General features: G+C 35.9%; 1 protein-coding gene across 1 annotated transcript in view; it reads right to left on the bottom strand.

The window, feature by feature from the left end:
* Positions 1-11,368, bottom strand: part of smyd3 (SET and MYND domain containing 3) — a 67,150-nt gene extending 55,782 nt beyond the window's left edge. Inside the window, exons 1-2 of the mRNA XM_056476754.1 lie at positions 11,267-11,368; positions 1,266-1,376 (exon numbers count right to left, since the gene is read on the bottom strand). Coding sequence (XP_056332729.1) covers positions 1,266-1,376; positions 11,267-11,368 — 213 coding nt within the window. The remainder of the gene's footprint in view (positions 1-1,265; positions 1,377-11,266) is intronic.
* Positions 11,369-11,978: the final 610 nt, after the last annotated feature.

Here is an 11,978-nt window from a genome sequence, read left to right as displayed (position 1 = left end):
AGGGCATCCACTGTGTGGTTCATTCCGTCCCCGAATAAAGGGACTAAGCCAAAAAGAAAATAAATGGATGAATGAGTTAATTAAAATTAAATTAAAAATAACAAAAAAAACTAATTAATTTACAATTTAAAAATAATAATAAAATTAAATGATAATTTTTTTCTAAAATTAATTAATTAATTAAAAAACAATAAAATAAAATAAAATAAATTAAATTAAAAAATAACTAGGCCGTTGTGGTGACCCCAGATTAATAAAGGGACTAAGCCGAAAAGAAAATGAATGAATGAATGAATAAAAAAATTACTTAAACAAAACAAAATAGAATTAAATTGAACAAATTTTTTTAAATAAATTAAATTAAAATAAATTTAATTAAAAAACAAAAAAAAAATACAATTAATAAGAAAATTTATTAAATTAAATAAAAAATGTATGAAATGAAATGAAATTAAATAAATAATTATTACCGTCTTTTGTTTTCTACAAAAGAAGGAAATTAAAGATGAAGGTGACTTAAATGACAGGAAAAATATTTTTGGCTGAACCATCACTTGAACGGTGAAGTGTGATGATGATAATAATAATAATAATAATAATAATAATAATAATAATAATAATAATAATAATAATAATAATAATAATAAAATAAAAAATAAAATAAAATAAAATAAAATAAAATAAAATAAAATAAAATAAAATAAAATAAAATAAAATAAAATAAAATAAAATAAAATAAAATGAAATAAAATAAAATAATATTAATAATAATTGAGTTGTTATTACTATTTTATTGTGTTTTTCCCCCCGAACATGGATGAAAAGTATTTTCACTTCCAAAGCATTACACACTTCACGTTTAAATTCTTATCTCTCCTCACTCAATGTCTGGCCTTCATTCAGCCGCTCTCCTGCATGCCACGCAAAGCTTTTTTCCTGACGTTCAGCTGTCATCGCAGTGATGATCACAGATGACAAGGCCTGGTAAGGACGGGCTCCCCGGGGCAGTGTGGAGAGACCGGTTATGTTCTAGGACCTCATGACAGACCTGACACATCATCAGATGCTATCCAAACTGAGCGGGACAGACACGGAGCAAAAAATAGAGGAACGGAGAACACAGAGCAGAGGAGGGATGATAGATAGTGATCCCGTCTGGACACAATGGGGCGGAGAGAAACCTCTTCCAGGAGTGATAGAGAAAGACAATTGAGAGCAAAAAGGAGATCTGATAGACGGATGTGAGAGGAGGATCAAACACTCACCTTGTCCTCCGTGGAGCAGCGTTTACACTCACACCGGAAGTGGTATTGCTCCTGTAACTGGGAACGTCTGTCTTTACTGGGAGCGAGGATATCAGTGTAGCTTATAGTCAACTGAAGACAATGAGAAAAGAGAAAAAAAAACAATACCTCAGCCAAAAAGACAAAAGAAATGTAACAGACCTACACACACTTACACAAACACACACATTAAAAAAATTACTTTTGTTGTTGGTTCAAACTACTTATTTAAAATGAGCGCAAACAACACAATTTTGAGTTGTTTTTTGGGACAATATAATTGTTTTATGTTCAATCCACTTAAAAACTATTTGGTTAACTTAATCGACTTGAGTGGCTCCCAGATTTTTTTTAGTGCACATACACACTTATAATTGTTTTTGGAAAAAGTGAACATGTTACAAGTTAAGATAATTTCAAGGCCTTAACAAAGAAAATTACCTTGTCATGCTTTACCAGTTATTACTATTAGGGACCGAGCACCTACGTTGTGTAGGCCCTATTGGAATTGCTCCGTTTCTTCTTCTCTAAAATGAATCGCCTTTTTGAGGGTCTAGACCATAGACTGTAAAAGATATGGACGTAGTATGAGTGACGTCACCCATAGGTTTCAGAAGAACCCCAAAGAAGCTACCAGTAAGCGTGGCCAACCATCGTCATTTTGTTCGCACGTCATTGCACCGACCGGGGGATACCAAACAAGGGCAAAGAGGTGGAGCAACAGACGACAGCTAGCATTTTGCTTAAAGGGGCTTTACTTTGAGAGAAACGCTTAATACTTCATTACCTGCGACTCGTTTGTGTTCTGACCACATGTGCTTGGTTGTACACTATATCAATAAAGTGTTTAGTCTTTTAAAAACACTGTTGTAATACATTGAGCCACTAAGCATTGTTCTTATGACTTTTTTCTATAGGAGGAAAGCTCGAATTATATCCTTCATATATAGTCTGTGTTATATATAGTCTGTGTTATATATAGTCTGTGTTGAATGCAAGTTTATTTATGAAATCCAGGCATAACACTGAATGACAATGCTTCAGATGACTTTTCTAGACAGCTAATCAATCTAGCAGATTCTGCATTACAAGTCTAAAGAAAAATATAAATGATAAATGATCTTAAATAAAACAAATACATTTATAGAGATGGTATATAAGTATATAATTTCACTCACATGGGAAATGGAGGCCATGTGTATGGTTTGTGAGCACAATTAAGTGCACACAGCATGCCATATTATCTGATAATTGTAAGAAATAATTCCATAAGGCAGCTGACTGTGTAAAGCCACATAAAACAACACACAAATACGATGGATATGCCGAGTTCAGTAGCTAATCAGCAGGAATCAGCTGAGGTGAAGTGACGGTGACCAGCAAGACCTAGCTGTCACTCAAGTGGCCACGCCCTTAATTATGCAGACTTAATAAAACCTAATATAAAGGAAACGGATGACTATTAAAAAAAATCACCCCCTCACAGCTATATGAACCAAAATCTTTCTTTGTACCAGGCTCAGTGCTGCATTTGATACTGTCGATCACAGCATACTTCTGGATAGGCTGGAAAACTGGGTTGGGCTGTCTGGGACGGTCCTCAAATGGTTCAGATCTTACCTTGAAGGGAGAGGATACTATGTCAGTATAGGTGACCATAGGTCAGGGTGGACACCCATGACATGTGGAGTCCCACAAGGCTCGATTCTGGCACCACTCCTGTTCAACCTTTATATGCTCCCTCTGAGCCAAATAATGAGAAAGAACCAAATCTCCTACCACAGCTATGCTGATGACACTCAGATCTACCTAGCCTTACTGCCTAATGACTACAGCCCCATTGACACCCTCTGCCAATGTATTGATGAAATTAACAATTGGATGTGCCAAAACTTTCTTCAGTTAAACAAAGAGAAAACTGAAGTCATTGCGTTTGGGAACAGAGATGAGGTTCTCAAGGTGAATGCGTACCTTGGCTCTAAGGGTCAAACAACAAAAAATAAGGTCAAGAATCTTGGTGTGACTCTGGAGTCAGATCTGAGTTTCAATAGTCATGTCAAAGCAGTTAGTAAATCAGCATACTATCATCTCAAAAAACATTGCAAGAATTAGATGCTTTGTTTCCAGTGAAGACTTAGAGAAACTTGTTCATGCTTTTATCAGCAGCAGGGTGGATTACTGTAATGGCCTCCTCACTGGCCTTCCCAAAAAGACAGTCAGACAGTTGCAGCTCATCCAGAACGCTGCGGCCAGAATTCTGACCAGAACCAGGAAATCAGAGCACATCACACCTGTCCTCAGGTCTTTACACTGGCTCCCAGTCACATTTAGAATAGATTTTAAAGTATTATTACTGGTCTATAAATCACTAAATGGCCTAGGACCTCAATACATTATAGATATGCTCACTGAATACAAACCTAACAGATCACTCAGATCTTTAGGATCAAATAGATTAGAAATCCCAAGAGTTCAGTCAAAGCAGGGTGAATCAGCTTTCAGCTACTACGCCCCTCGCTGCTGGAATCAGCTTCCAGAAATGATCAGATGTGCTCCAACATTAGGCACATTCAAATCAAGACTGAAAACACATCTGTTTAGCTGTGCCTTTACTGAATGAGCACTGTGCTACGTCCGACAGATCGAACTACTATGTTTTTCTCTTCTTTTTAACTCTTTTATAACACATTTTATCAGCTTTTATTTTATTTTATTTTTATTCTGTTTGTTTTTATTTCTCTTATAATTGTTTCTTTTATTCCTGTTTATGTAAAGCACTTTGAATTGCCACTGTGTATGAAATGTGCTATATAAATAAACTTGCCTTGCCTTGCCTTGCCTTGCCTTGCCTTGCCTTGCTGTAAACACCTTTTTATCAGCTGTAAAATTGGCTATTTTAACAGTGGGGTCAATAGAAATTTGCTCTATATGGAGCCAGGACTAGCAGAGTTTTGGTGAATTGCAGTTTCAGTTACTTCCGTATTAGCTTCACGATGGAGAGCGGGAGGTTGCCGCTTGGTCTTGACATGCTAAAAAAACCCACAAAACTTTACACATGCACCAAAAGCGGCGAAAATGTACATTTGTTATAGCTTTCGGAAGTGGGTGTGGCAAAATGACTCGACAGTGCCACCTATGCAAATTTGATGGAGTGGTCCCCGAGCTATAATTCACGCACACGTATGAAAATTCGCACACACATCAAACATGCCAAAACCTACAAAAAAGTCTCTTGGAGCAAAATCTCAAACCCAACAGGAAGTCAGATATTTTTAACTTCCTCTGCTAAAAAAGCACAGTTTTTCACATTTCCAGGCGTTGTAACGAACTCCTCCTAGGGATTTTATCAGATCAACACCAAAATTGGGTTTTGTCATCTAAAGACCTTGGTGTATTAAATTGCGAAGATCTAGAGTTTTCGTCGAAGGGTGTGCCTGTGGCGGCCTCACAAACTTTGTCGATTCGCCATGAAACAGGAAGTTTTTATAACTCAGGCATGCATTGTCTGATCTGCCTCAAAATCCACACATTTGATGAAAGTCCTGACTTGAACACGTTTACATTCCAAAATCCAGTTACAGTTATAGCACCACCTATTTGCAACAGGAAATGACATGATTTACAGTGTAACAAACTCCTACAAATTTTATCACATCGAATCCATGTACCATTCATTTAATCCAAACATCTTTGTGATGTGAAATTGTGAAGATCAAGAGTTTTCGCCAAAGGGGCATGCCCATGGTGGACTGACAAAGTTCAGTGCTTCGCCATGGAGGACGAAGTACTTATAACTTAGCCACACAATGTCCGATCTGTCTGAAAATTCACAAGTTCGATGAGATTTCTCTCCTGAAGACATGTACATGCAAATATTGAGCTACAGTTATTGCCCCACCTGCTGGCAGATGGTAGATTGGCGTAAATCTGTGATTTTCAGATTTTTAAAAAATATTTATTAGCTTAAGTTATTATTGTACACTGTTCTCTGTCATCCTAAGGCCACTGGGTGGCGGTGAGCCTGGGTGCGCGGTTCCTTTAATTGCTGCCTGAAGCTTTAATTATTAATATTATTATTATTATTATTATTTTGAAAGTTCTCTGAATACCTCTAAATACACGCTTACAAACAATGGGTCACAGAAGGGATGGGGTGTGACATCATCATGCATCTCAACCAATGAGATTGTTTGTAATGGGCCTAATGCTGGGTGAAAGGAACTGAGGAGCACTGATGTAATGATCACATAATTGTCACAAAATGCACTGCCAGTAAATAGCTTTGGTTTTAAATTCAATTTGACTGCATTAATATTTAAGTTAAGATTTAGAAGATATTTTCATTCTTAATAATTAAAAGAAATACTGCTATAAAACACCTCAGCTGTTTATAAGTGCTATTGTAGTTATTTTCATAAAGCAGAAAACTAGAGTACAATACATTACTTCTGTATTAATTGATGAATTTTGTATTTAAGATTGTGATTTATTGTGATAAAAAATGTGTTGTTGCCTAGCCCTTATATGGATGGGAAAACTGCAAACATAATAACTAATCATAATAGGTTTAGTAAGATCATATGATAAGTGAACAATAAAATAAATTATACACATATGACAACATTTCCTACAGCATTTCACATGAATTCTAGTTTCCCATGTAGATAGCAGAAAGAGAGGCAGCTCACTAGTGTTCAGAAAGGAGCCAATGTCTTATGGCAGTTTTGTCCTCAATAATGAGAGTCTGCATGCTGAGCTAACATTTAAAAAACACATGGCCTTTTCCCTTTGGTCCAATTCTGCAGGATGCAAATTACAAGAAAATGTGTCTCTGCTTTGCTTAACTGTGCAGATGTTTGTGTTTATGTGTTCAATCATTATGAGCACTATTTCAGGCTGTTAATAGACCTGAGATACCAAATTAAAGAAAAAGTTTAATTAATGCAAAAAAAAAAAAAAAAAGCTAGTTTAATGTTTTAAAGGTGCTCTATAAAGAAAATCTGGGTATAGTTGAATAATAAGAAGTCAGAATATGGAAATGGCCGTACCATAAGCCTCAGATACCATCGTTTTCTCATTCTCATGTAAATTCCTCGAGTGTAAATTCCACGAGTGTAAAACCACGGAGGACAAATAACCAATTCGAACACAAAGCAGACTGTTGCGTGGTACACTCTCATCTATTGCATCTATTTTAGTTTGTTTATTCAAACCTAACAAGGAGCCGTGCCATCAGGATAATGCAGACTGATTTGCAGCTATGGGATCATTAATATGTCCAACTCAAGCTGCTTTTGATAAACCACAACATTTCCTAGTGAGACAACAATGATTTCCTCCCTTAGATATTTTTGAGTTTATACTACTATGCATGTGGGACTTTTATTTTGAAAACGGGAGCCGCAGATTGTTTACTATGCATCACTGAACAATGATTACATGAAACATGTTCAAACTCGCTTCAGGACACAAAATGGAGCATTTACAGATTATTAATTTATTCAGCTTTAAAATTTTTATATTTCCCAAGTGCATTTTAACAGTATTTCTATTATATTTTTTGCAGAAAATTTATTCAGAATTAAATCAGTTCTAAATGAAAAAGGGTGTCCAACCCAATACTAACAAGATGTATCCTAATAAAGCAGCCGGTGAGTGTATTTAAGTACGTATATTTTATATGCAGCAAAAAAACATACACGGCACAGTTTGCAGAAAAAAAAAATAAAATTTCCAAACTCTCTGAGTGTCAGCGAGGTCAGATACAGAGAGTGAGTAAGAAATGAAAACAGTTATTCCAATGAATGAGTCACTGAGTGAGTGAGAGAGAACAAAAAACGAGATAGGAAGAGTAGAGTACACTGAGCTAGAAAATAATGGGTAAACAGAGAAAGCAACAGAAACAGGAAGAAGAGAAAATGAAAACAGATCCAAAATGAGTATGACCCTTATGGGCAAACAGCGGCATGTGTACAGCGCACAGATGTGTGTGGGTGTACGAATTATAATACAGCCGTGTGTGTGTTTTTGCGTGTGTAAACAGTGTCTGTGGGACGAGGAACACTCGTGTATTCCAGCATCGTATGGATGGTACACCTATAGTGTGAATTCTCATTACTTGGTGTGTACAGAGAGCTTGCTGGTAATTTCATTCTCCAGTTCACTTCCTCTCCTGACGTTCCCTCCTCCAGTCAGAGGTAAATTAAGCATGACTGCATGATTTACTTTGGAATATCTAAACTTTCAGAGCAGAAATAAACAGAATAATGAGAGTTTCTCTGTCGTCGAATGGGGCTGATGCTAAAAACAACATCCTACCACAGATCAGCCAAATGGATTCAGGTGTTGATGTATATGAATTATGCATCTTGGCTCTGTACTGTTTTTTTTCATGCTGTTGCTGTGACCGATGTGTGTAAAGAGGTTACAATGTATTCTGATGGCTAAAGGGGTTTGCAGAGTAGTGCTAAATGCAGCAAATGAACAATGCTGATTTTAGGTTTACTTGTAGCTTGACTGAATTAGGGTGAAGTTAATCTGGCAGGGGCTCCATTAACTGCCTGCAGTTCAGGAACTGGGGTGTAATGTAACTTTTGGGAATTAAAATACTTCTCCTGCCCCAGTTTAAAGTGAACAGACAACTGCAAGAATGCTATTTGCGGGCTGAGAAGTATAAACACTATGGCTTTGTGGGACTATGAAAATAGTTTACTTGATTGGTTAGTGGAGTGAGTTTGAAAAACTAAATGAAACAAAATTTATTTAACATTTATGATTTTTTGTTAAAACCATGGTAATTCATTTTTCTATCATAAATGTTTTGGACATGTGTACCTGCAAGCACAGCTACCTATATCAAAAAAAAAAAAAAAAAAAAAAATATATATATATATATATATATATATATATATATATATATATATATATATATATATATATATATATATATATACATACACTGGGGTGTTTCAAAGCTGTGTCAATCAGTTGATCCACCAACAGATCTCAATGTGAATGCGTACCTTGGCTCTAGGGGTCAAACAACAAAAAATAAGGTCAAGAATCTTGGTGTGAATCTGGAGTCAGATCTGAATTTCAGAAGTCATGTCAAAGCAGTAACTAAATCAGCATACTATCATCTCAAAAACATTGCAAGAATGAGATGCTTTGTTTTAAGTGAGGACTTAGAGAAACTTGTTAATGCTTTTATCAGCAGCAGGTTGGATTACTGTAATGGACTCCTCACTAGCCTTTCTGAAAAAGACAGTCAGACAGTTACAGCTTGCTGCTAGGATTCTGACTAGAACCAGAAAATCCCAGCACATCACACCTGTGCTTAGGTCTTTACACTGGCTCCCAGTTACATTCAGAATAGATATGCTCACTGAATACAAACCTAATAGATCACTCAGATCAGTAGGATCAAATAAATTAGGCCTATTCAAATCAGGGCTGAAAACACATCTGTTAAGCTGTGCCTTTACTGAATGAGCACTGTGTTACATCCCACAGATCGCACTGTTATGTCTTTCTTTTATTTTTCATTCCTTAAATTTTTTTAAATTGTTTTTATTTTCTTGTTTCTTTTATTCCTGTTTATGTAAAGCACTGAGAATTACTATTGTGTATGAAATGTGCTATATAAATAAACTTGACTTACCTCAAATGTCAACTCATAAACAGATCAGCCGAACGATGTGACTTTGAAACGCTCCAATGTGTCTGTGTATCTGTGTTTGCACACAGCGTTAAAGTGTGGTAAACTAATGACCTTTAAAGCCAGTCATATTCATATCTGTTGAGCATGTGAACATAATGGCCAATCAGTGGTGTTTAAGAACGCACTCAACAGAGCTTAAATGCAAGCAGGAAATGGATGTTTTAAGAACTTCAGTACCGATTGGTACCGAAGTCGATACTTTTGACAACTCTATTCGCAATCCTTCCAAATATTGTCAAAGCCAACCATCTTATTTTAGGGCCAATTCCTAAGGTTGTAAATGGACATGCAAAATCACTTGTGGATCATTTTTGCACTTACCCAATGTAGATATCAGAGATCAATATAATGTATTGTATCAATGCATTTTATAACGAATTTGAGCATGCAACAGATGCAATACATGAACGGCCCAATAGGGGATGTTATAATCAACATACATTTTGGAATAATTTTATTCCTTGAAATTTATTACCATCAAAATGCTTTGCATAAATAAGTTAGTGGTAGCACTAGAGAGACTCAATTAAATACTACAACTTTGGTAGTGGTTATTGTTCACAAGATTTAACCATACAATTCTATGTAGCTGAAGTAGTAGCATAGTAATAGACTTATGATTACAGTAAGTGCCTTGGTACCCTTTTTTCTCTCCAGGCATGTGATTGGCAGAGGAAGTAAAGCTGTTTGTGAAGTAGCTTTTATTTAGTTTAAGAAGCAAAGTGTTGTGTAAATGACAATGCAATTCCAAAGCCTTATGTTTGAAGGTATTTCAAGATTTTTTTTCTCCTGAGCCTTATAAATTGAAAAATCACTGCACAAAGCAAGATAAAAAAAAAAACAGAGAAAGAGATACAAAGAAAGAAAGATATATGCGAGTAACTTAAAAAAAGGGGAAAAAAATTTAGGATTCCCCACAATTATTTCATGTTGTCCCAACACACACTGTTTAAAGGGGTGGTCCACTACGATATCACATTTTAAACTTTAGTTGATGTGTAATGTAGCTGTGTGAACATAAACATGTAATATGAACATAATTCAAATGTAGTACGCTAATAGTTCAATGCAAAGGGAGACATTGGGTTTTATAGAGTTACCTTAGCAAAGCCTACAACGAACGAATTTGGGGACTATAAAAAAATACATCCGTGTAAACAAAATCATAAACGCTTGAGGTTACGCGCATTCACCATGGGCATACACCCTGCACAGCAACGGGGTGTGGCCAGAGGCACTGTAATGTTATAGCAGAGAAAGCTAAAATGCCATCTAAACACTGCTATTTCCACAGAGCTTGTTCTGTTTCTGTATTTAGACTTCCAAAGGACACGACACAAAGAGAGAAGTGCTTACAATTTAATTATAATTATTTTTCAGAGAATTCTTAAAGACATATAGCTAGCATTTGACAAAGGACAGCTGCCAGTATCTCTCAGTTCGGTGCTAAAAACTCCTCCAACCGATGAAGCTGTGGATTGTGAGCCACAACCTGTAAGTGTTTTTTTCTGTTAAAATTGATCAACTGCAGGCATAGTGTCTAGCATTAATGGTATGTTGTAGCAAGGATGTAAACAATGGGAAATGCTGTTTGGCACTGCTAACAAATTAGCTACAAATTAATTTTTATCAGTCAAACCGCTTAAATACCCACAATTCTTCCCAGCACTGCAGTGTCTCTCTATGCGGCCACTTTCCCTACGTTCTACATCTCAAATAACAAACTCGCAAAAGATATGTGAACCTTTCATATTACTTACACATGCTTATTCTGAAAATATGTGAAAAACACTTGTCAGATTTTATTTTAGAGAGCAGGCGTGAGGCTCAGCTGTGTGCTCTTCATTTTCTGTCTGATTCAGCTATTGTTTACAAAGCACAAAAGCATGTGCTTGTAGGGGCGTGACGTGGTAATGTGGAGCCGATCCACGAATCTTGAGGGTGAACCTTTAGGAGGAACTAGGAAATATGACAGTTGTTTTCATGCTAGCTGAGTAGCTGTATATAATCAAAGTAAGATATATGAAAAAATAACGTGATGGCAAAGTGAAGCCTGAGCACACATTGCTTTGCATCTTATAAACACAACCAATAAAAATACACTATGGACCACTCCTTAAAATTAACTTAATTGTTTTTACAAATTTAAGTGAATTGAACATAAGACACTCAGGAATTGTGTTTTTTTAGCTCATTTTTAAATAAGTTGTTTGAACAAGCAGCTAAAATAGTCTTTTGAGTATATGTATGTATGGACATATACCTCTTCAGCAGATCTGATGACCCGGACAGCTCTCAGCATGAGTCTCTTGCCCTCAAACATCATGACACAGTTGGGCTGGCAGTCGTGGTTCAGCAGAGACATGCTGGCGCAGAAAAACACAAAACATCAGCTAATCTAGACAACCACTAAGGCACAGATTAAAGGGATAGTTCATCCAAAACTGAAAATTCTGTCAACATTTACTCATCCCTCACTTGTTCCAAACCTGTTTTACTTTCCTTCTTTCATTAAACACAAAAGAAGATATTTTGAAGAAAGCTAGAAACCACTGACTTCCATAGTATTTGTTTTTCCTATTATGGAAGTCAATGGCTTTAAGCTTTTCTCAAAACATCTTCTTTAGCTTTCAACAGAAGATATAGAAACAAAAAAGTTTACTTAGGGATGAGTAAATATTGAGCAAATTAAATTTTTGGTAAACTATCCCTTTATCACATTTCAATTTAAAAATACAATCAAAGTCAATTAGAGCTTCGTGAAGACTTGCAATCAACGCTGTTGTAGGACAGAGGTTAGTTGCTTTGGGTAAACATACAGTCATTACATTACACTGTAAAAAAACGAGTAGTTGACTTAAAATAATTGAGTAAAGCAGTTGCTTTTAAATCAATAAGTTAACTTTATGTAAAAAAACAGTGAGTAAACCTGTTGCCTTAAAATGTGTAAGTAAATGAGCTGTGCATAATTATAA

The sequence above is a fragment of the Danio aesculapii genome, chromosome 17 (assembly GCF_903798145.1).
Source record: "Danio aesculapii chromosome 17, fDanAes4.1, whole genome shotgun sequence".
NCBI lineage: Eukaryota > Metazoa > Chordata > Actinopteri > Cypriniformes > Danionidae > Danio > Danio aesculapii.
Note: the sequence above shows the minus strand (reverse complement) of the source record. Positions and strands in the feature narration are given on the sequence as shown.